This window comes from Haliotis rubra, unplaced genomic scaffold (genome assembly GCF_003918875.1).
Source record: "Haliotis rubra isolate DU_JTF1 unplaced genomic scaffold, ASM391887v1 Scf69, whole genome shotgun sequence".
Lineage (NCBI taxonomy): Eukaryota > Metazoa > Mollusca > Gastropoda > Lepetellida > Haliotidae > Haliotis > Haliotis rubra.
This window is the reverse complement of record NW_025767401.1, coordinates 371,399-397,869: the sequence shown is the minus strand read 5'-3', so window position 1 is coordinate 397,869 and position 26,471 is coordinate 371,399. Positions and strand designations below refer to the sequence as shown.

At 41.8% G+C, this 26,471-nt stretch overlaps 1 protein-coding gene across 1 annotated transcript in view; it reads left to right on the top strand.

The window, feature by feature from the left end:
- The window catches only part of LOC124258347, a 44,356-nt gene extending 22,316 nt beyond the window's left edge, over nucleotides 1-22,040 (top strand). Inside the window, exons 6-16 of the mRNA XM_046692436.1 lie at nucleotides 2,198-2,308; nucleotides 3,533-4,915; nucleotides 5,160-5,863; nucleotides 6,461-6,638; nucleotides 10,267-10,456; nucleotides 10,813-10,970; nucleotides 11,086-11,971; nucleotides 12,935-13,128; nucleotides 13,455-13,580; nucleotides 14,982-15,052; nucleotides 17,644-22,040. Coding sequence (XP_046548392.1) covers nucleotides 2,198-2,308; nucleotides 3,533-4,915; nucleotides 5,160-5,863; nucleotides 6,461-6,638; nucleotides 10,267-10,456; nucleotides 10,813-10,970; nucleotides 11,086-11,971; nucleotides 12,935-13,128; nucleotides 13,455-13,580; nucleotides 14,982-15,052; nucleotides 17,644-18,339 — 4,697 coding nt within the window. The 3' untranslated portion in view covers nucleotides 18,340-22,040. The remainder of the gene's footprint in view (nucleotides 1-2,197; nucleotides 2,309-3,532; nucleotides 4,916-5,159; nucleotides 5,864-6,460; nucleotides 6,639-10,266; nucleotides 10,457-10,812; nucleotides 10,971-11,085; nucleotides 11,972-12,934; nucleotides 13,129-13,454; nucleotides 13,581-14,981; nucleotides 15,053-17,643) is intronic.
- Nucleotides 22,041-26,471: the final 4,431 nt, after the last annotated feature.

Here is a 26,471-nt window from a genome sequence, read left to right as displayed (position 1 = left end):
TCACATGAATAGCTATGTCTTGTTTTCATTTCTGACTTTTTCAAGACGAACATAAAAATGAAAACAAGGTTGGGAAAGAAATAGCCTGGCTAAGCCAGAAGTACTGTGTGGACAGATATTTTTATGTCAGGTTCTGTATGACAGATACTTTATGTGAAGTACTGTATGTACAGATTTTATGTCAGGGTACTGTATGGACAGATACTTTATGTGAAGTACTGTATGGATGAATACTTATGTCAGGTACTTTGTGGACAGATAGATTATGTCAGGTACTGTATGGACAGATACTTTACATGAAGTACTGTATGGACAATGCTTTATATCAGGTACTGTATGGGCAGGGTCAGGTACTTGTATGGACAGGGTAGGGACAGGTACTTTATGTCAGGTACTGTATGGACAGGTACTTTGTGTCAGGTACTGTATGAACAGATACTTTATGTTAAGTACTGTGTGGACAATGTTTTATATCAGGTACTGTATGGACAATGTTTTATATCAGGTACTGTATGAACAGATACTTTATGTCAGGTACTGTATGGACAATGTTTTATATCAGGTACTGTATGGACAGGTATTGTATGGACAATGTTTTATATCAGGTACTGTATGGACAATTTTATTATGGACAATGTTTTATATCAGGTACTGTATGGACAGATAGTTTATGTTGAGTACTGTATGGACAATGTTTTATATCAGGTACTGTATGGACAATGTTTTATATCAGGTACTGTATGGACAGGTACTTTATATCAGGTACTGTATGGACAATGTTTTATATCAGGTACTGTATGGACAGATACTTTATGTTGAGTACTGTATGGACAATGTTTTATGTCAGGTACTGTATGGACAGGTACTTTATGTCAGGTACTGTATGGACAATGTTTTATATCAGGTACTGTATGAACAGATACTTTATGTTGAGTACTGTATGGACAATGTTTTATATCAGGTACTGTATGTACAGGTACTTTATATCAGGTACTGTATGGACAATGTTTTATATCAGGTTCTGTATGGACAGGTACTTTATATCAGGTACTGTATGAACAGATACTTAATGTCAGGTACTGTATGGACAATGTTTTATATCAGGTACTGTATGGACAGGTACTTAATGTCAGGTACTGTATGGACAATGTTTTATATCAGGTACAGTATGGACAATGTTTTATAACAGGTACTGTATGGACAATGTTTTATATCAGGTACTGTTTGGACAATGTTTTATATCAGGTACTGTATGGACAATGTTTTATAACAGGTACTGTATGGCCTATCTTTATATCAGGTACTGTATGGACAATGTTTTATATCAGGTACTGTATGGACAATGTTTTATATCAGGTACTGTATGGACAATGTTTTATATCAGGTACTGTATGGACAGATAGTTTATGTTGAGTACTGTATGGACAATGTTTTATATCAGGTACTGTATGGACAGGTACTCTATGTCAGGTACTGTATGGACCGGTACTTTATATCAGGTACCGTATGGACAGATACTTTATGTTGAGTACTGTATCGACAATGTTTTATATCAGGTACTGTATGGACAGGTACTTTCTTTCAGGTACTAGATGGACTACTGGTGTTCCTATTAATTGAAATAATGGAAGATTGGTCGCAGTGACCAAACGACCAAGCAATCGATCATATTTTCTCATAATCGAACACAAACAATTTTGGAACCGCTGTAATAGAGTTTGAAATACTTGATGATGGAACATATCTAGGACATTGTCAGGGCCGGGAAACGTGTTTAATTCTTAGAAAACTCACTTCACTTTCTGAAAAGTCATGACTGAATATTTCTTGAAGAATCTGGGAAGTTTATGTTACACTGGAACTGAATCATTTTCCACTGGATGTGAAATTTGCAAATGTAATTTGTGCAGTTTCTAAATAAAACAAAAAACAACAACAGAGAACCAAATGTTTTTTCTTTATACTTATCTGCAACTACAACCTGAATAGGAAAATCTAAAAAATGACGCTTTAACCAATTTGTTTCGATGATTGGTCGTTGGTATCGAACCAATCATCAATTGTGAGATTTCAACCAATTCCCAACACTAATATGGACAGATACTTTGTGTAAGGTACTGTATTGATGAATACTTTATGTTAGGTACTGTATGGACGAATACTTTATGACAGGTACTGTATTGGCATGTTATTTCAGTGACCGAGAGTGAGATATGTGGCGGTATTCTCGAAGCAGCAGAGACAGACAACAGAGCTCTTGTGTTCCATCGAGTTCTCAACAACATCAACACACAGCACCCTCTGGCATGTAGGTCTTCAAACAGTGCCTCAAGTCACAACATGATGTTTCAGAACTTTGTTATTGACATACAAAATATTAACTGAAATATTTTTATCAAGAGGAAAAGAAAACAAATGAATCCCTGAATCAGCTTGAAATGACCTGCCTGTCTGGTTGGTATAAGTAGTGTTAAGGCAGGGACACAATAATTTCTGGTTGATATGAACAGTGTTAAGGCAGGGACACAATAATTGTCTGGTTGATATGAAGAGTGTTAAGGCAGGGACACAATAATTGTCTGGTTGATATGAACAGTGTTAAGGCAGGGACACAATAATTGTCTGGTTGATATGAAGAGTGTTAAGGCAGGGACACAATAATTGTCTGGTTGATATGAACAGTGTTAAGGCAGGGACACAATAATTGTCTGGTTGATATGAAGAGTGTTAAGGCAGGGACACAATAATTTCGGTTGATATGAACAGTGTTAAGGCAGGGACACAATAATTGTCTGGTTGATATGAAGAGTGTTAAGGCAGGGACACAATGTTGATATGAACAGTGTTAAGGCAGGGACACAATAATTGTCTGGTTGATATGAAGAGTGTTAAGGCAGGGCATTGTCTGGTTGATATGAACAGTGTTAAGGCAAAGCACAATAATTGTCTGGTTGATATGAACAAGGCAGGACACAATAATTGTCTGGTTGATATGGCAGTGTTAAGGCAGGGACACAATAATTGTCAGGTTGATATGAACAGTGTTAAGGCAGGGACACAATAATTGTCTGGTTGATATGAAGAGTGTTAAGGCAGGGACACAATAATTGTCTGGTTGATATGAACAGTGTTAAGGCAAAGCACAATAATTTCGGTTGATATGAACAGTGTTAAGGCAGGGACACAATAATTGTCTGGTTGATATGAACAGTGTTAAGGCAGGGACACAATAATTGTCTGGTTGATATGAATAGTGTTAAGGCAGGGACACAATAATTTCGGTTGATATGAACAGTGTGAAGGGGGGGGACACAATTATTGTCTGGTTGATATGAACAGTGTTAAGGCAGGGACACAATAATTGTCTGGTTGATATGAACAGTGTTAAGGCAGGGACACAATAATTGTCTGGTTGATATGAACAGTGTTAAGGCAGGGACACAATAATTGTCTGGTTGATATGAACAGTGTTAAGGCAGGGACACAGTAAATCATCATGGTGTGTTAAAATATTCACATGTTACCTTTACAGGGAGATTCATCGATGTAGATAATGAGGGCAAAGTTGACATGAAGGCCAAGGATCGTCGGGAGAAGTTAACCCTAAAGAAGATACCCGATGCTTTGGCCTCGAGTCAGATGCATGAGTATAACATCGAGTGGACAGACAACTGTGTTGACCCCCAAGACCCAAAGCATCTAGTCTACCTACAGACTCTGTGTGCCACCTTCCAGAGCAGCATGGAGAAGATGATTGATGCCAGCCTGGACAAACAGTCATCATATACCAATGATGATCTTTACTCAGAGGTTCTCCATCATCTGCATTTCAGTGTCAAGAAGAGTGAAATATTTTTTGGTAGAGAAGAGGAGCTCAAAGACATTCAGGAAAAACTGAACAAGGTTGTAAACATATCTGAGGACATGCATGAAGATGAGTCACCATCTGTGGATGTTACTGAAGAGGAAGTGGAGGAGGAGGAAGTGGAAGAGGAGGAGGAGGAAGAAGATGGTAGGGATAAACATTCACACCAAATGAAGGATTTTCTTGACTCCAGGGGAGTTAAATACCATTTGGGTGATACTTTTGATGACTATGATTCAGATCCGTCCAAGAACCCTCAGCTCGAACAGATTCAGCTTCCCGCTGTGAAGTCATTCAAGAGACCAGTGATAATCCACGGGGAATCAGGAAGTGGGAAGACAGCACTCATGGCACAAATTGCTAAACTTTCTAGTTCCTGGTTTCCTAAATCAGTGCTGATTGTGCGGTACCTTGGAACATCTCCTCAGTCTAGCTCAATACGAGAAGTTCTTGTCAGCATCTGCAGACAAATCTGGACTATTTTCAGTGTCCCGAAAGGCTCTGGTATTGACATAACCACAGACTTCCAGTATCTACTCTCCTACTTCAGTGCACTTCTGTGGAGGGTCAACACTTCCAGTAAACCACTTGTCATCATCTTTGACTCAGTGGATCAGCTCCTGCCTTCAGATCATGCTCACACCGTCAACTGGCTGCCCACAAAGACCCCACCATATGTCCACATCTTGGTGTCCATGATGCCAAAGGTCAACAACTGTCTAGACAACATCCAACAGCACCTGCCCTTTACACAACAGTACGTGCAGCTCTCCGTTTTCTCAGAAGAAGCTGGGGAAAAGATGGTGTCAGCCCAGTGCAGCAGAAAAGGGCGTTGTTTGACGAGACTTCAGAAAAATTTCCTAATGGAGCACTTTGCCGAATGCCGCCAGCCCCTGTTCCTGAAGCTGATTGTGGATGAAGCTATCACCTGGAAGTCCTTCACCCCGTTGTCTGACATCCAGGTTGGCAACACCGTGAGGGCAGCCATCAATACACTCTTTGACAAGATGGAGCGATCACATGGCTTTGTAATCACCACCAAAGCATTTGGTGAGTTAAAACATTTTATTTTATCTAGGTACTTATCTATTTTACATTTACAACAAGTTCAGAACAGATATGTAAGTTTACATTATGGGTTTATATCTTCATCTGTTTGCAATTTGGATATGTTATCAGATATGAAAAGATTCAACAATGATAATAATTTAAATTTGACAAACAATGACATATTCTTTTGTACTCTAATACCTGTAATGTCAATGTGTGTGTAAAGTGTGACCCTGTATTCTAGGATACTTGTGTGCTGCTCGTCAAGGGCTGGGAGACACAGAGATGGAGGACTTGCTTTCTCTGGATGACGATGTCCTTCAGGATACATATCTCTATCACCTCCCCCCTGACCCAAACATAATACGGCTGCCACCTTTGTTATGGAAACGGATCCGCAGTGACATTTCAGAGTACCTGACAGAACGTCAGTCTGGCAACAAGGTGGTAGTAAACTGGTACCATCGTCAGTTCTCAGAAGTTGCACTTCAGAGATATTTGCCTGCATCTACGCAGCAGACGTTTCACACTTCACTGGCGGAGTATTTCTCTGGGAAATGGAGTGACATGGAGAAGCCTCTTGAACTCTATAAAATCAAGACAGGCTGGTACCCCAATGCCATGCGACAAGTTCCAGCACAGCCCCTGGAGTATGAGAATGTGTACAATGTGAGGAAGCTGCAGGAACTGCCCTACCACCTGGTCAAGTGTGGCGACCTCACCACATTCCACGGCACTGTTGCCTGTAACTTCCACTGGCTGTACGCCATGTGTCATGTCATGTCACTCACTGACGTCCTCAACGACTTAAAGATGGCCATGGCAAGTCTGGACGCAACAGGTGACATTGACAATGTTGCACTGTATGATGACATCAAGTTCGTCAATGACGTCCTCATCCTTGGTAGTGACTTTATCCGAAAAAGTCCATCTAACCTGGCAACACAGGTATGTATGTATAGCTGCATCGTTGGTACGTCTTTTGATTTTGTGAGATAATCCCAGTGTAGATTACGGTACAGAATGTGTCTCAAGTACCCCATGCTTGTTGCAAGTGTACTAATGGAGTGGCATGGATCATTGTTCATGCTTTCAACCTCTAGTGCCCTAGTATCCCATGCTTGTTGCAAGTGTACCTGTGTGGTAATTCAGATTATTTATAGGCCAATGTTATTAAGCAGTATTATATATTGGTGATAATGTATAGTACTGTGAGTACAGTATATGTAATGAGTGAGTGAGTGAGTTTAGTTTTACGCTGCAATCAGCAATATTCCAGCTATGTCGGCAGTCTGTAAATAATCGAGTCTGGACCAGACAATCGAGTGATCAACAGCAATATGTAATGGATTATCAGGGTAACAGTATTGTATGCAATGAGGGTAGTGCATGTAATTGGTGTAGTGCATGTATTTAGTGAACGGTATGTATTAAGTGTAGTGCATATATTTGTGGTGTAAATATGGAATACAGTGTAAGTATTGTGTGTCGACATTGTCAGTGAGCGTATGAGGTCAGGTTATATTCTACATGTGGCCTCCACAGATTGTGTCCCAGCTGGGCCCCCAGTACAGTGGGTCCCCAGGGATCACAGGCCTGGTCCAGTCTGCCTACACCTGGCTGAGCACAAGGAACCACCCCCACCTCCTACCTGAGGGGAAGACCATGCCGAGCCCTGGAGGGTGCCTCCTCAGCTCCATCAATGTGGACATCAACATCCTTGGTAAGACAACATTTCGGGGGGCCCCTGCAGAATGTTTTGTTCATTATTAACATACTTGCAAGTCTTGGTACTTACCATGTCATTTGAGAATGTTTAACATTATCCTTAAATCAAGATTATGAAAAGTGTGACATCTGTTGGAAATAATGAGCAAAGTCTTTAAACTCAAGACATAAATCCCCAAATGTGTTGCCCAGCATGGTGCATAAATAGTGATAAAGTCTCCTTCGAAGATACTTGTGAGTTTACAATGGTTGACCTTGTTGAATGTAGTCAGTGTGACCTCATGGAGTGGATTGTGAGTCATTGTGACCTCATAGCATGGATTGTGTGTCATTGTGGCCTCAGCATGGATTGTGTATCATTGTGACCTCATGGAGCGGATTGTGAGTCATTGACCTCTTGGAGTAGATTGTGTGTCGTGACCTCATGGAGTGGATTGTGTGTCATTGTGACCTCATGGAGTGGATCATGAGACATTATGACCTCATAGCATGGATTGTGTGTCATTGTGGCCTCAGCATGGATTGTGTATCATTATGACCTCATGGGCCTCAGTATGGATTGTGAGTCATTATGACCTCATGGAGTGGATTGTGTGTCTTTGTGACCTCATGGAGTGGATTGTGTGTCATTGTGACCTCATGGCATGGATTGTGAGTCATTATGACCTCATAGCATGGATTGTGTGTCATTGTGGCCTCAGCATGGATTGTGTATCATTATGACCTCATAGCATGGATTGTGTCATTGTGGCCTCAGTATGGATTGTGTATCATTATGACCTCATAGCATGGATTGTGTGTCTTTGTGGCCTCAGCATGGATTGAGCACATTATGACCTCATAGCATGGATTGTGTGTCATTGTGACCTCATAGCATGGGCTGTGTATCAATTTGACCTCATAGCATGGATTGTGTGTCATTGTGGCCCCAGCATGGATTGAGTATCATCATGACGTCAAAGCATGGATTGTGTATCATTATGACCTCATAGCATGGATTGTGTGTCATTGTGACCTCATAGCATTGGTTGTGTATCATTATGACCTCATAGCATGGATTGTGTGTCAGTGACCTCATAGCATTGGTTGTGTATCATTCTGACCTCATAGCATGGATTGTGTGTCATTGTGACCTCATAGCATGGATTGTGTGTTATTGTGACTTCATAGCATGGATTGTGTGTCATTGTGGCCTCAGCATGGATTGTGTGTCATTGTGACTTCATAGCATGGATTGTGTATCATTATGACCTCATAGCATGGATCGTGTGTCAGTGACCTCATAGCATTGGTTGTGTATCATTCTGACCTCATAGCATGGATTGTGTGTCATTGTGACCTCATAGCATGGATTGTGTGTCATTGTGACCTCATAGCATGGATTGTGTGTTATTGTGACTTCATAGCATGGATTGTGTGTCATTGTGGCCTCAGCATGGATTGTGTGTCATTGTGACTTCATAGCATGGATTGTGTATCATTATGACCTCATAGCATGGATTGTGTGTCAGTGACCTCATAGCATTGGTTGTGTATCATTCTGACCTCATAGCATGGATTGTGTGTCATTGTGACCTCATAGCATGGATTGTGTGTTATTGTGACTTCATAGCATGGATTGTGTGTCATTGTGGCCTCAGCATGGATTGTGTGTCATTGTGACTTCATAGCATGGATTGTGTATCATTGTGACCTCATAACATGGATTGTGTGTCATTGTGACCTCATAGCATGGATTGTGTGTCACTGTGACCTCATAGCATGGATTGTGTGTCACTGTGACCTCATAGCATTGATTGTGTATCATTATGAGCTCATAGCATGGATTGTGTATCATTATGATCTCATGGCATGGCTTGTGAGACATTATGACCTCATAACATGGATTGTGAGACATTATGACCTCATGGCATGGATTGTGTGTCATTGTGATCTCATAGCATGGATTGTGTATCATTATGATCTCATGGCATGGATTGTGTATCATTATGATCTCATGGCAAGGCTTGTGCACAATGCTGTGATCTCATCGCAGCTATTGATTGCTGGTCCAGACTCAAATACGCTGTTCATTCAGTATCAATACTGTAGGTGCCAGATTTCAGAATGGCGTATGGAAACAGGAGACATTTACTTAAAGGTCACATGTAAAACACAACTTTGCAGATTCTGATACCTTTCGGTATGGACTTACCGAAACAAATCATCAAAAATGGAAATTCAACTAATTAAGTTGAAAAATAACACGATGAAAAAAAAACGCACGAAATCGGAGTTCAAACGATTCACTAATTTTCCCCCAGGGCTTGGGGAAAAGTGGTTTCAACAGCTGGGCTGCGCTGAGCTGGGCTGCACTCATAGCACATGCGCAGTGAAATAGGTTCGTGCAACTTGGAATTGGGTTGTCCTGTGAATACTTGGTGAAGGCTTTGGTGTGAGCTATTTTTCTAATGTTTTGTTCATATTTCACAGGCGCAAGCTTTTTATATGTTATGACAGTAGATTACTGATTTAACTGTTTATATAATTTCATTTGACTATATCACCACACGTTCTTCTTACTGAGTCACTTCCTCAGTTCAAAACTTAAAAGCAATGTCATCATTAGAATTTCTAACTGTCATATAGATATGTCACAGACAAAACTCAATGTCTGTTTTATTGACACCTATGTGTCTGCCTGCCTGTCTGCTAATGACAATATTCAATACACAACTTCAATCACTGACCACATGCAATTTGAACTTAACACCTACCAGGCTATACACCATAAACAAAACGCATTGATTTATGGCCCGAGTTCGGTCTCTGTCACATTATGTAATTACACAGACAGGCAGGTGTGATACTTGTACACATGTTATGATGTCTGTTAATTGCAAAAATGTTATACACAAAAAATGAGCATGTATTTACAAAATCCAACATCTATATATATACACACACAATGAGCCGTGAGGGCATTTGCAGATGAACCAGACGTTACACTTGAGTGCACACCCACCCGCTCTGACTGGGTTCGGTACCCCGGCTGCTTCGTTTCTTGGGAAGTAAACCCAAGTACACAATATTGCACTTTTGATTTGCAATTGTACACTTATAATTTTGTTTATATGTTTTTTCATAATCAGCAATGTATATTATATGTCATGAATAAGTGATAATTGTGTTTTAATTATGTTTGATTTTTTAAATTATTACAAAGAGTCCATGGGTTACCAGTGTTGTAGTTCTGTATTTCCAAATTTGGAGGTACAGAGTTACCTCCCTGAACAGTACTAGATGGCAATGGGTTCACTCCCTTGGACTGTGGTTGCCTGAAGTGATGAAACAACTCGTCCAGTGTGTTACTAGTATTAGTAATGTTACATTAACTGATGAATAATCATGATTCCATTACTGAATTCACATGTTAGTCACACAACTGTCCTGAACAATCAAAAAGTCTAAGTTATTGTAGAATCTCCTGGTCCCAAAATATACTGTGTCATTGTTATTAGAAGTATACAGACTTTTTTGCCCTGATTGTAGAGGCATTGTTACCTCATCACTTCTGAGAATTGTTTGTTCTCTGTGAATACCTCATACTGGTCATATATACTTTCTTGGTTGGTGTTTGACAGGCAATGACCGTGTATTTGGGAGCTGCATGGTCCTCCAGGAATCCAAGCACAGGCTGTATGTGACAGACCAACAACCAAGTAATGGCAATGACTGTCTGAGAGTGTATGACCTGGATGACAATATGTCCTGCATGGCAGTGGATGACCTCAACAGGAAGGTCAGATCCATTCAGTTCAAGGCCACAGAAAAGTGTGTAGCGTCACAGTTTGGTTTTCATTACTTTTCCTCATGTAAGTTGGCATCCTGGGCCCAGTTAAAAAATCACAAAGCTCTCATAGCGCTACGACTATCGTAGGTCAATGTCACAGTATAGGAGGTATGAATGCTACAAGAAAAGTTATGAGATCTTACACTTACAAGATCTTTGTGAAACGGGACCCTGATGATCAAAATGAGAAAAAAACAGAAAACATCATCTTGTCTTTGAAAGGTTCATTCACAATGGATGTCAGTTCAGAATCAGAATATTTTACTGCTGAAGTTAAATGAAGATGTGCTAGGAACATGAAAAGTGATCCATAAATGCTATAACTCTTTATCTGCAGGTTGCTTCTGGCTGAATCCTTCCACACCAGCAGCAAATACAGTTACACCAGCTACTTTGACGTGTATGACGGCTCGCTCTCCACCCCCATCCACCTCGACTGTAAACCTGGCAATGCTTGTGTGTCTGACTCGGGCAGATTGGTTGCCTGGTCAGATGGTACGGAACTATGATAAATATAATAAAATAATATACTGCCAGTTACGACTCATTTTTAGCATTCTATTGCTAATTCATAATTTGATTGTCCTCATATTATCATTATATTTTTCAGATGAAAAACAACAAATCAAGATTGGAATGTTCAAGAAAACTGGACGAGGCATTGATATCAAGCATGAGCTTAAAAGTAAACCAAGCTATGTCCAGTTTTCTCATGATGAGAAACACCTGGTTACCCTGTCTGGAACTACTGCCTGTATCTATGACTGTCAGTCTGGAGAGATGACTGCAGATATTGGCCCGAATGATAATCCCTTTAATTTCAACACTGGAGATCTTGATTATGGTTCTTCAACCTTTGTCACAAAAGACAACAAATTTATTCATCAAGGCTTCGGGTATAAGAAAAAAAATCATCTGTTTGTGAACAAAGTCCCTTCTGGTGAACTCCTGTTCCAGTTGGAGGGATATAAGGAATATAGCTTGGAACTATGTGTTCTTGATTCAAAGGAAGAGTTCCTCCTGGGGGGACCTTCATCCACATCCTGCATCAACGGAGATAATAATAAACAAGCCAAACTTTTCAACCTCAGTGTTGGAGAGTTGACATCCCAACTTGCTTGTTCAAATGGACCATATGTTGCTTTGAAACTGTTTGGAGACAGAGAGTTATGGGCCCTTGTTGCTAGCTATGGCAGTGCTGAGATCAAGTTGGTCTCTTTAGGACAGCGAAAGACACCGCTATCCGAACCAGTTCTTATGCAGTCAATAACAGACCACAGTCAGGCTATTCTGCAATATGTTGTTTCATCGGATGAAACACTGATGTTTTCAGCGTCTGCTGATAACACAATCAAGCTTTGGGACCTGCCTCGCCTCCTGGAAGAGTCAAAAGAGATTTATTCTCAGAAACAGGCAACAAATACAGATGAGGAGGAAAGGAAAAAGTCATTGGATATTCAAGATGTTGGACAGAGCTCAACATTAAAATTCTCAAAGTGAGGTTGAACAGGTCAATGTCAGGGCAATGTATTCATGCCTCAGTACTTGGATACAGAATGTAACAATGCTCCTGTATGTAAGCACTGTAATCAATGTAATTATAAGGGCTTTAACCATGTTAACCAAACTTAAGGTCACTTATTACCTACGAGGGCGAAAATATCGGGGTTCATATTTTTCATATGATGCCCTAGTTCAAAATGTTACTTTGTCATAGTGAAGTGATGTCATGAACAATGCTATGACATCACGTTTCTTCTGTAACGTTGCTTTCTACATATGGTGACAGCGGGTACCAAGCCTATATGTTTGAAAGTAGATTTGGATTTATTTTCCTCATTTTGACAACTCCGGTAATAAACAGAATATTATATGAGTGCCCATGTCATACTATGTTTACGACACGAGTGCCTAAATGTTGGTATTTCCTGAGTGAGAGCGAGGGATATGCCGATATTTAGGCATGAGTGTCATAAACATAGTATGACATGGGCACTCATATAATATCCTCTATATATATCACACCAGATGGAATCCATTGTAACATGTTTTAGCACATACTTGTGAAAAGGTATGCATAATAATTAGGTGTCGGCATATATGTCCATATTGACCACCTGGGCCGAAAATGCATATCAGCCATATCAGCCCATGCAAATGCTCTAAACTTTAGTAGACGGAGCCTAGTTTATTTTAGAGTTACGTCCCTTGATGTGGTATACAATTAAAAGGTTATGATATGAGTTTCCTTTTGCTGAGGGCTGATATGGTAGTCGAGGGCTGATATGACTCAGCAAAAGGAAAACTGTCATGTGATAACCTGTTATTATGGTACTAGGGTCAGAAGTATCTAACATATGCACAAACAATGTATCTATGTCTTTCTTTGCAAGTTCTGTCTCCATGTGTCTGTCTGTCTTTCTATCTGTCTGTCTGAATCCCTGTCTTTGTGTTCCCAGAGATGACAAGCAGCTGTTCATGTGTACGAAGTATGGATGTCTTCTTAAGCGAGACATGGTGACAGGCACTACTGACCTAGTGATGGAGGCAGAACAGATGAGAACACGACGGAAACTGATGTGCCTGACCTCTAGTGGACGACACCTCGCTGTCCCCAGAAACAAGAAAGTCCTTGTCCTGGATGTCCAAACATGTAAGACACCTTGGAACAGAACATACACTCACTATACTGAGTGAGTGAACGAGTGAGTGAACGAGCGAGTGAAAGGATTGGGTACAACTTTGACCAGTCATGTGGCAGAGTGATATTTGTCACATTTATTGTAACCCACAAGTAGAGGCAGCTTCTTGACAGCCAAAGGAATGAAGTCAGCTTGAGTCTGAACCCATGACTGATTGTATCAGCTTGTTAGAAGCATGTAGTGTTAATATGAACATGGATGAATGTGGATGAAAATATATGGAAATATGTTTGAATGAAGGCAAAAGTGTTTATCAAGTAATACATCCATGTTTCAGCGGAGTTGGTGTATGATCTACAGCATGTGAGTCGCCTGGTGGACTGTCTGGCAGAAGGGGGCAACATCCTCATTGCTGGAACCGCTGGCATGGAGGCCAAGGGCAGGATCTGGAATCTGGACAACGGTAACTTCCTCTCATGGATAGTCAGTAGGAATAGAACGAACATCGAGTCTACTGCACCTCGTTATCAGTCAGTTGTGACAGTACATCAAGTCTGCTGCATAGTGTGAATAGTCAGTAGGAATAGAAGGAACATCGAGTCTACTGCACCTCGTGGATAGTCAGTAGGAATAGAACGAACATCGAGTCTACTGCACCTCGTTATCAGTCAGTTGTGACAGTACATCAAGTCTGCTGCACCTCGTGGGATAGTCAGTAGGAATAGACTGAGCATCGAGTCTACTGCACCTCGTTATCAGTCAGTTGTGATAGTACATCAAGTCTGCTGCATAGTGTGAGTAGTCAGTAGGTATAGACTGAACATCGAGTCTACTGCACCTCGTGGATAGTCAGTAGGAATAGAAGGAACATCGAGTCTACTGCACCTCGTTATCAGTCAGTTGTGATAGTACATCAAGTCTGCTGCATAGTGTGAATAGTCAGTAGGAATAGAAGGAACATCGAGTCTACTGCACCCGTGGATAGTCAGTAGGAATAGAACGAACATCGAAGTCTACTGCACCTCGCTATCAGTCAGTTGTGACAGTACATCAAGTCTGCTGCACCTCGTGGATAGTCAGTAGGAATAGACTGAACATCGAGTCTACTGCACCTCGTTATCAGTCAGTTGTGATAGTACATCAAGTCTGCTGCATAGTGTGAGTAGTCAGTAGGTATAGACTGAACATCGAGTCTACTGCACCGTGGATATCAGTAGGAATAGAAAGAACATCGAGTCTACTGCACCTCGTTATCAGTCAGTTGTGATACTGCATCAAGTCTGCAGCATAGTGTGAGTAGTCAGTAGGAATAGACTGAACATCGAGTCTACTGCACCTCGTTATCAGTCAGTTGTGATAGTACATCAAGTCTTCTGCATAGTGTGAGTAGTCAGTAGGTAAAGACTGTAGGCATTTCCTATTCTCACGGTACTTATGGATATCAGCTGAAAAAAATAACACAAACAATTCTTATCGTTTGAATGCTTGTTGTTTTTAAATGAAAGTCCCTCTCCTCTAACATCTGCATCTATCAGCTGCTAGATCCATCAGATGAATTACCAGTCGTGAGCCTGGTGATAAACAATGCCATCCGCCACTGACGAAATGACGCTTCTCCCATTCTCATGGTATAACAAGGAAGTCACGTTATTGAGTGTATGGAAGAGCAATCCTGCCGGAAAGGGCGGGAAAAGGTTATAATATGTCCAAGTTGGTATAAACTCACCAATATCCGAGACATCGCAAGATTTTGATCACTTGCAGACTTGGGCCACTTCCTAGTTACCGGTCGGCAAGGTAAATAACCGCTAGATGATACATCGAACCCATGCATCACTGAAATATTTGATTGTTGTTTGTACAGGTGAGGCTGTACGTGATGTGACCTTTCTGTACTCTTTCTATGAGACTGCCATAAACAGCACAGGAACACGGGTAAGTCTTCACTGTTGGACCATTGTTGGCACTGTGTGTTGGTGGAGATGGTGAGGCTAGGGCAGTCAGGATCTGACACTGTCCTACCATTGCCGGCACTGTGTGTTGGTGGAGATGGTGAGGCTAGGGCAGTCAGGATCTGACACTGTCCTACCATTGCCGGCACTGTGTGTTGGTGGAGATGGTGAGGCTAGGGCAGTCAGGATCTGACACTGTCCTACCATTGCCGGCACTGTGTGTTGGTGGAGATGGTGAGGCTAGGGCAGTCAGGATCTGACACTGTCCTACCATTGCCGGTACTGTGTGTTGGTGGAGATGGTGAGGCTAGTCAGGGGCAGTCAGGATCTGACACTGTCCTACCATTGCGGCACTGTGTGTTGGTGGAGATGGTGAGGCTAGAGAGTCAGGATCTGACACTGTCCTACCATTGGGCACTGTGTGTTGGTGGAGATGGTGAGGCTAGGATCAGGATGACACTGTCCTACCATTGCCGGCACTGTGTGTTGGTGGAGATGGTGAGGCTAGAGCAGTCAGGATCTGACACTGTCCTACCATTGCCGGCACTGTGTGTGGTGGAGTGGAGTGAGGCTAGAGCAGTCAGGATCTGACACTGTACCCTGCCGCCTGTGTGTTGGTGGAGATGGTGTGCTTGGTGGAGATGACACTGTGAGGCACTGTGTGTTGGTGGAGATGGTGAGGCTAGAGCAGTCAGGATCTGACACTGTCCTACCATTGCCGGCACTGTGTGTTGGTGGAGATGGTGAGGCTAGAGCAGTCAGGATCTGACACTGTCCTACCATTGCCGGCACTGTGTGTTGGTGGAGATGGTGAGGCTAGAGCAGTCAGGATCTGACACTACCATTGCCGGCACTGTGTGTTGGTGGAGATGGTGAGGCTAGAGCAGTCAGGATCTGACACTGTCCTACCATTGCACTGTGTGTTGGTGGAGATGGTGAGGCTAGAGCAGTCAGGATCTGACACTGTCCTACCATTGCCGGCACTGTGTGTTGGTGGAGATGGTGAGGCTAGAGCAGTCAGGATCTGACACTGTCCTACCATTGCCGCACTGTGTGTTGGTGGAGATGGTGAGGCTAGAGCAGTCAGGATCTGACACTGTCCTACCATTGCCGGCACTGTGTGTTGGTGGAGATGGTGAGGCTAGAGCAGTCAGGATCTGACACTGTCCTACCATTGCCGGCACTGTGTGTTGGTGGAGATGGTGAGGCTAGAGCAGTCAGGATCTGACACTGTCCTACCATTGCCGGCACTGTGTGTTGGTGGAGATGGTGAGAGGCTAGAGCAGTCAGGATCTGACACTGTCCTACCATTGCCGGCACTGTGTGTTGGTGGAGATGGTGAGGCTAGAGCAGTCAGGATCTAAGACACTGTCCTACCATTGCCGCACTGTGTGTTGGTGGAGATGGTGAGGCTAGAGCAGTCAGGATCTGACACTGTCCTACCATTGCCGGCACTGTGTGTTGGTGGAGATGGTGAGTGGAGATGGTGAGGCTAGTCAGGGATGACACTGTCCTACCATTGCCGCACTGTGTGTTGGTGGAGATGGTGAGGCTAGGAGCAGTCAGGATCTGACACTGTCCTACCATTGCGGCACTGTGTGTTGGTGGAGATGGTGAGGCTAGAGCAGTCAGGATCTGACACTGTCCTACCATTGCCGGCACTGTGTGTTGGTGGAGATGGTGAGGCTAGAGCAGTCAGGATCTGACACTGTCCTACCATTGCCGGCACTGTGTGTTGGTGGAGATGGTGAGGCTAGAGCAGTCAGGATCTGACACTGTCCTACCATTGCCGGCACTGTGTGTTGGTGGAGATGGTGAGGCTAGAGCAGTCAGGATGGTGACACTGTCCTACCATTGCCGGCACTGTGTGTTGGTGGAGATGGTGAGGCTAGAGCAGTCAGGATCTGACCTGTCCTACCATTGCCGGCACTGTGTGTTGGTGGAGATGGCACTGTGTTGCCGCACTGTGTGTTGGTGGAGATGGTGAGGAACTGAAATAGGATCATTGACAGTCACACCACCTTCAGGCAGCACTGGCACTGTGTTGGTGGAGATGGTGAGGCTAGAGCAGTCAGGATCAGACACTGTCCTACCATCTTACTGTCAGTTTGATGGTGAGGAACTAGTGAAGTCACAGGAACTTCAGTTGCAGGCACAGTGTGTTGGTGAGGTAGACAGAACTGACACCATTTACAAGTCATACAGGTCAGGAGGAACTTCAGTTGTATTACTGCAGGTCAACGTTTGGAAGTCATACAGGTCATGAACGTTTACTACTTGAAACCCATAATGTATGCTTGGTGCTCACAAACAACAATCCTGATCAGCATGAGTCCGTGATCCAAACCTACATACACCAGATCTGGGCTACAGGACACAAGTCTGCATGGCACTGCTCTGGTGGTTTGAAACACTGGTCGAACTCTGTGTTGCTATTATGGATGATGTATGTGTTGCTAGGGATTGTTAGAGATGCATATCTAAGTGATGCACCAAAATAACAGGGTATGTTGTGCACAGTAGATCCTGCTTATACGTTCAGTTACATATAAGCATGTTTGACTTATCTTCCAGATCATCATGACCATGTTTGACTACCCAATCATCATGAATGTCCACTTACAAGAGAATGAAACTGACTCCCTGGTGGGCCAGCCCGACACCGAGATGAGTGCTTGCTGTGGTGCAGGCTTCACCCCAGATGACAGCCTTGCTGTAGCTTGTTCCGGTGATGGCTCTATACGGGTCATGGATGCTGAAACAAATCGCTACATGTACAGGATGCGTCAGAGATCCTCTATCACCAACATGACCTTCTCCCCCGACAGCAAGAATCTTCTGACATCAGGCTTCCGGTCCATCTATGTCTGGAGCATGTCTGACGGCAGTCTGGCATGCAAGCTGACCAGACATCAGTCCTTCATCGTATGTATGGAGTTTACACGGGGTGGTCAGTTCCTGGTGACTACCAGTCAGGACAAGAACGTCGTGGTGTGGGACTTTGACAAAAAAGTATCCATCTGCTCCTATCATGCCCATTGCCAGGTGAATGCTATGGCTGTTGTTTCAGACCTGTCAGCCATAGCCTATGCTCCCGAGAATGTGGCCAGTGTGGCAGTGTTGAAGCCCAATGAGAGGCTGAACCAGATGCTGGAGGGAACCTACGTCCACACAGTGTCAGAGTCGGTGAAAAAGGCTCAAGCCCTGGCTCTTGCCTTCTCAAGTCAAGGAGTCAAGAAGCAAACTTCGGCAGCTTGTACAATACTTTAACATTCACAGACAACAAGGAGGCAGTTCACCCTCTCAACCATGTACAATACTATAAAAGACCAGTGGAAGTAGTTAAGTCTATCAACATAACCTGTGTGCTCATGCATCACAACTGGGCTGATGATGTTACAGAGTGTTAATATACTGACAGAAACAAATAAAGGAACACAGGAAAATTCAAGCGTTCCTTTAATATTTTCCAGTTTTCATCACCAGCTTTGAATAGCGCTGTGGGAGGAAATCTGAGCATAAATACAGGAACACTGCTATGAAGTGGTGTTCCCTTTTTTGGTTCCCTCAGTATACATTGTATAAGACCACAGGAAAAGAACGCACTGGGTTTACAAGTTGTGCAATGGTAGAAGGAAGCTTGTGTAATGATTCAGGGAAGGTTGTGTTATACAGTTATGATGAGGTTGTTGATAGACTGTTAATTTATTGAGTAACAATAGGGGAACATTATGTACTGGTTTTACGCATTATGCAATGACATAGATAATGTTTGTTTGTTAGAGTATTGTAAAGGGAAGATGGTCTTGTTTGTTAGTATAATCAGAGACCAAATAATAAGATATCATATCTATTTTAAGGTTTCTGGTATAATGTAGAATCTGAAAAGAAAATGATATACCGGTACAGTATTTCCATATATATAATAAAACATGGAAGGTTATGATATACAGGTAAACTGTTGGTAGGTGTAATACAACTTCACTGGAAAATATACAGTATTTACATACTGTGCTGGCAGGGGCGGATACAGCTTTTTGAGAAAGGGGATGTGCACAGTTCATTTTCACCCATTTTGACGAGAGTCTCAATGGTCATTTACTAAACTTTCAGGACAAATGGAGAGGGGTGGGGTTGCACAACCCTATCAAACCCCCTCCCCCCCTGGATCCGCCTATGACAGTTATATGAGATGATGATGTAGTGTTAATACATTGTACAAGAAAACAGGAAGCTAGTGTACAGTGTTTACGCATTGTACAATAGAAAGGAAGATGATGTTGTTAGTAGTGTTTGTACGTTGTACAAGACTACGGAAAGTTAATGTACAGTATTTACAGATAGCACAGTTATACGAAATGATGATATTGTAGTGTTAATGCATTGTACAAGACCTCTGGAAAATATTTCACAATATTTACTCTTTGTATAGAAATACAGGGAACATGACATTTGTACTGTATATACATTGTACAACACTAGGTGAATCTAATGCCCCTTGTTTACACATTGTACAATTATATGAGAAGATGGTGCAAGTAGTGTTAATACATTGTACAACACTACAGGAAAATTATGTACTGGATTTACAAGCTGTGCAATGGTAGGAGGAAGGTGGTGAAATGGTAGAGGGAAGGTGGTGAAATGGTAGGAGGAAGGTGGTGAAATGGTAGAGGAAGGTGGTGAAATGGTAGAGGGAAGGTGGTGAAATGGTAGAAGGAAGAAGGTGAAATGGTAGAAGGAAGATGTGAAATGGTAGAGGGAAGGTGGTGAAATGGTAGAGGGAAGGTGGTGAAATGGTAGAGGGAAGGTGGTGAAATGGTAGAAGGAAGATGGTTAAATGGTAGAGGAAGCTGGTGAAATGGTAGAGGGAAGGTGGTGAAATGGTAGAGGGAAGGTGGTGAAATGGTAGAAGGAAGGTTGTGTTATACAGTTAAGATGAGGTTGTTGATAAACTGTCATTATACAGCACTACAGGAAAATGATATACAAGATTTACTTAATATGCAGTGTACAAGATTTACACAATATGCAATGTACAAGATTTACACAACGTGGAGTGTACAAGATTTACACAATATGCAATGTACAAGATTTATACAACATGCAGTGTACAAGATTTACACAATATGCAATGAAAGAGGCAATGTTTTGTTTGTTAGAGCGTTGTACAGGGACGGAGGTCTTGCTGAGTACACAATGTATGATAGTACAAAAGTGTGAAGTTATCCCACAGGTGAAATCTATTACAGGGTCGTGATTACAGGGTACAATGTGTGAAGCCCATTTCTGGTTCTCTTTCCCCCTCCCCACCAGAGACCATATAATATGTTATATGGTTATTTGGTCTCTGCCCCCACTGATATTGCTGTGATATTGCCAAAAGCGGCGTCAAACTTAACTCACCTACTCATTCTTACAGTGTAAATCACAGTGCTTTGCAGATACACTCCATATATTGTGCCATACTGGAGATAAACAGCCATACACACTGCTTCACAGTCCAGCTGTAGAGAGCATAATTCAATATCTGTGCCATCCTGTCTGTAACAGGTGGCAACAGCCTCAGTTAGGAGTTTCATCTACTACATCAGTAAGTATTTTTTTAATTATATTTTATATTATTTTTGTTGTATTTTCATATAGTTGTGATAATACATTCAACAAAGGTACAAAGAAAAATACAACAAACAAATATCAGTATTACGAAGCAAATTGGTTATGACATAATGACCAAAATTATCAATTTTGCAGCTTAAAATGGCAGAATATTTAATAGGAAGGTAATATTTGTTAAGTTCGTGTTGCAAAGACTGGAAAGTTGCAATGGAAGATCTATGTTTGGACAGTATATGATTGTTGTTGATTGTTTGAACAGGTATTATTATTATTATTATGTCAATTGAATTATTGTTTCTGTGACAAAATCCGAGGGGAGAATGTGTTGTCAGTATTGTCTTTTCGTGTGCTAACAGTAAATGCCTATACTTTCATGAACAGCCAGGACATAGTGATCTTTTACTCTGAAATATCTATATATTCTTCACTGCAACTGAATATATGCAATCATGTTATGCTAATGTTTGTTATGATATTATTGGTTTTTATGCAATATGACACGGGTAAATATATTTATGAATATCAGATAGATGTACTCAAAGTATATAGATTATATTGTTGGTCACACATTGTCATGGTATGTGCCATGATGATTCATTACCAATTTCCAACTTTCACTCCCATGGTTTATGTTTTAAAATGATACTGTTGCTCATATCATAGCTGTTTATGGATGTTTTTGTGTGTAATTTGATAACATGTGTTAAATACACCTCTCTTTCCACTTTGTGAGTACTATTTAAACCATTTCTAGACAATTCAGTTTTGTATTTTCAGTTAGCATAATGTTTACATGTATATTTTACCCAAAAGTACAAATGAGCCACATAGCATTTGCAAAGTTTTGTTCATAAAGGAATGTTTTGTTGGAAAAGTACATAAAGGTTTTCTTTTCATTATACTTACTCAAAGGCAAAAGTAGGTTTAATTTTCTCTTTTATAACATTCCATGTTTTAGAAACACTCCGCAGAGCATTTTATTTTAGTGTAGATATAGACATGCCGAGTGTGGTGTTAAATAACAACAAACTAACATGCAGAAAGGCTCTTGAAGGATGTTTTTTAAGATTAAATAGATTTAGTCTATTGCAATTTCCAACACTGACTTTTAAATTGATAGGTGTTATGGTGAATGTATGATACATTGCAGCCCTGTTATGGGTATTTACAGTTAATTGAAAGGGAAAGATCTTTTGAGGCCAGGTGCTTTCCTTGTGAACTAAATATCCATTAAAACAATGTGCAAAATTTACACTGGTCCTGTGGTCCCTGGCTAATAAAAATTCATCAGGACCACTAAATGAAAATTGTACATGGTAGCCAGTGAATTTTGTATTGATAGTTAAGTAAATCTGTGAATGTTATTTATGGACCAGTGAAGTACAGACAGGACCACTAATTATTGTCCACTCACTGGTCCTAGTGGGAAATTTTGAAAGGTTTCTTTCTCTGTTAAAATGATATCAACCCATCATCTGTCTTGACCAGTACTTTTGGTGTGTATTCACACTGTTCAGTCTATAAAGTCATACATTCCATGTCATCTTTAAAGTCATCAGTATGCCCATGTGGTCACAGTTCTATTTGTCTTTTAATATATTTTTATCTATCTTTGTGTCTGTTAAGAATAGCCACAGGCAAATAGGCAGGAATAAAAAAGTATATCTTTGGAAATTGTGTTTGTGTTGTCTAGAGATTGATTCCAAAGCTGGATTCGATATCCTTTGTATTTGTCCCCAAAACTTGGTGATGTGTTGCTAAATATTGCTGTCTGTGTCCATTACTCCCAATTAGTACACTGTTAAAATCAACTGTTGGAGATATCTGATCAATATACCATATTTCCTCTAATAAGTGCCAGGTCTCTAATAAGCGCAGGACCTCTAATAAGCGCCAGTAGTAAAGCAGCTCACTAACAATTAGGGTAATTACACCCAGTAAGTGCATAAAGCGCTGGGCCTCTAATAAGCGCTGGGTCTGGAAGTCCCTTGAAAAAAGAAGCCCCCCGCGCTTATTAGAGCAAATACCGTATGTGGATTATATCAAGTTAGATTGAATAAATTAGTTTAGGAGAACACCATGGCTTAGTTGTCAACATGACCTGTGTACTGGGGGAAACTTAATTTTATTTTGTAGTGGGGAATTACTGCTCCGTTGTGCAACAGTCAGGCGGAAACACGTTAGTTGTGACACTGAAATAGATAGGATATATGTGTCAGTAAAATAGAAAATGGATTTTAGTCATGAATGGTGGATGATAATTATTCAGCGGTTAATGTTCCAATAGACTGTTGCCTTATTCAATATGGAATGCATGTTTCAGATGCTTACTGGGTGTTTAATGTCATTAGGAACGGAATGTTTCAAGTCCATGATACCAGTACTAATGAATGTTGACAAAATCAATACTGAAGGCTGGCAAGACAACTTGTGGGTTCCAAATACAGAAATATTGTATAGGAACATCAACAGCCGGTGACCATTTGTAATCCTGTGCACTGTATGAGTAATATGACCAGGTATTGCCGTGCTGTGCAACTTGTAATTATGTGGATGCCTATGTAATGTGATCAGTTGTCCGATACCTGCAGATTATGTTAAACAAATCGAACAAAAGGCTAGGAAAAGGATATTGCCACAGCGACATTTACAGTGACTCAGCGTCTAATTGATCTGCTTTTTCAGCCATATCAAAAGGTGCCATGGCCTGTAGTAGTCAGCAGACATTATGTTGACTAAGTGAAAAGTGCATGTCATGCTCTAGGAAGTACGGTACAAGATACAACCGTGGTCAGGGGTATTTATGCCTCATCATGTTTAGGGACGGGCCATATGGGTTGCTAGACAGGTCAAAGATAACCAACTCAGATGCCCCACATAGGAAATTTGCAGATCTGGGCTTATGGAATCCATCTCGACTATAGTGGAGATAGATTGACATGAGTGAAGATTCTAATCCTGGAACTTGTATGACGTAGCATTCTGTGTTTGTTGCAATTGGTCTCCGATTTACTGAGAGAAATAACTTACAACAGCATGTAGTGTACACTACGTAGGTACACCAGAAGGGTTTGACTGAGAATGATTGAACCAACTCATATAGTGCTTAACCAATTGGGCATCGAACGAAGAAAACAATCACCAGCTAACTTAGCTAACTACACATAGTGTGTAGTCGTCCTGCTTATATATATGGCGATAACGCGAGGGTAAGTTCAGCAGATAACCTACAAGACTTTGTCTTTGAGATGATGAACATAGTAAATTCCAAAATGCAGATTCTGTGTTCACATGTAGGTGACGTTGTGGAAGTAGTAATTGTGGTGTAGTGCAGTAGCTGAATGTACTCATACGGAAGTCTGGTATGTTCCTGTGCATTGGACCCGTGAAGGTCCGGGTTACAATGTTGATCTTCAGTAATCCATGCTTGTCGTAAGAGGCGACTACCGGGATCGGGTGGTCAGACTCGATGACTTGGTTGACACATGTCATCAGTTCCCAAATTGCGCAGATCGATGTTCATGCTGTTGATCACTGGATTGTCTGGTCCAGACTCGATTATTTACAGACCGCCGCCATATAGCTGGAATATTGCTGAGTGCTGCGTAAAACTAAACTCACTCACTCCTGTGCATTGCGTGGTAACTGCCACAACCACCGACAGTGAGTGAATTTGGTTTAACGTGGCTTCCAACAGTTTTCCAAACATATCAGGGCACGTCAGCTTATTGCGGGAGGTCATGATCAGCCCGACGAGACGTAGTTCTCAGGAGTGAGTGAGTATGGTTTTACCCATGTGGCGAATCGAACCCGGGTCCTCGACGTGACGAGCGAACGCTTTAACCACTAGGCTATCCAGCCAAACATCCGTTCTCATGAGTTTACGACTTACGCATCGTAGCGCAGAGGACCCCGGGAACCAGGCTGACGACTACGGTGAAGCACACGTTCATAGTGCTAACACTGACTGACTGACTGAGTTTAGTTTTACGCCGCCTTTAGCAATATTCCAGCAATATCACGGCGGGGGACACCAGAAATGGGCTTAACACATTGTGCCCATGTGGGGAATCGAACCCGGGTCTGCGGCGTGACGAGCCAACGCTTTAACCACTAGGCTACCCCACCGCCCCCATAGTGCTAACAAGCTCAGACACATAATCCACACAGCGAGTGTGCTTGACGTAGTTTATGTCCAAGAACCAGAAATAACTGACAACTAGAAAACGTTAAGTGCCATCCTTTTATTATACAAGTGCCAGTACAAGTCACAGATGTTGTGAGTCAGATGGATGGGGTAGAAACTCCAGTGCAACATGATGTGAACTGGAGCCTTGTCATGATGTAGAAGGACACGTCGATGTTTGGGGCTACGTTCTCTTTGATACACACTCACACAATCGTTTCTTTCACTTGACAAAATATTCACCAATCATTGCTTTTCTGTATGGTATGTAATGAAAACTAAAATAAGGTGGCCACTCTTTACTTAATTGATCTGTTAGCATTAAACCGCTTGATTTTGGGAAACCAGAAGTGTTTTCAGACCATGGCTTCTTGTTTTCTCTCGACATCATACTGATGGACCCAGCTCGCACCATCTTCAATAACCTTGAATGAAACACCATTCGGCTGGTAGTTACTTATCAGGTTAACAGGGCATGGGTTGTACTTGCCCGCATAACCTTCACGTCATCCGCCAGCATGGGTTGTACTTGCCCGCATAACCTTCACGTCATCCGCCAGCATGGGTTGTACTTGCCCGCATAACCTTCACGTCATCCGACAGCATGGGTTGTACTTGCCCGCATAACCTTCACGTCATCCGACAGCATGGGTTGTACTTGCCCGCATAACCTTCATGTCATCCGACAGCATGGGTTGTACTTGCCCGCATAACCTTCACGTCATCCAACAGCACTGTAGGGGCACAAACACAAATATGTGGGTATTCAAGACGTATTGTTTCTGTATGATAATCAAGAGTTCCATTATAACCTATTGCGTTTAATACGCCTGTTCAGCACCGTAGACGACATTCATATTTCCTTTTGAGGTACTCGTGGTTGGTCGACCAGAGCTTAAATTCTTTCACCTCTTCACCTAACGTTTAATTGTATCCTCCCGACCTCCCCGTATACAGCGTGCAACCTTCAACCAATATTTTAAGGTGCCAGGCCCTCGAGGGTAAGGCTGCCGATAACTGCTGTTTACCAGGTTTTGTCTATGGCGAGGATATTGATAGACGTACCTCAACCATTAGCAAGTCGATGGACTGAATCAGACCAAACTGTGAACGATGACTCAAGAAACACAAGGCCCCTTTGCACAAAAAACAAACTTAGCGAGAGCTAAGGTGATCTTAACTCTCATATTAGCATAGTATACGATGGTCGTAACTCTAAGATGACGCTATTAATATCTCTGATATTCCCTCAATTAATCTTGGGGTGGAGTAACCAGAATTGCTGTAAAGTAATTAGTTCATGTATAGTTCTTGAAAACCAACCCAAATAATTGACTTACTGAGCCGATTCATTTTGTTCATGGCTACCACATCCTAAGATATAACAGTCAGGCCAGGGTTATAAATTTACCGCACGTATTAATGGTGGTTATTAAAACTGACAAGCTTTACTGACTCAGTGGTTTGGGAGATGTCAATATCACAACACACGTGTAAAGGGAGCATGTAAAGGTCAAAGGTCATAACGGGGCCATACAATAAAAATGCGCACGAAAATGTAACAGTTTTGTTATAATCATAACAGCAGAAACGACTG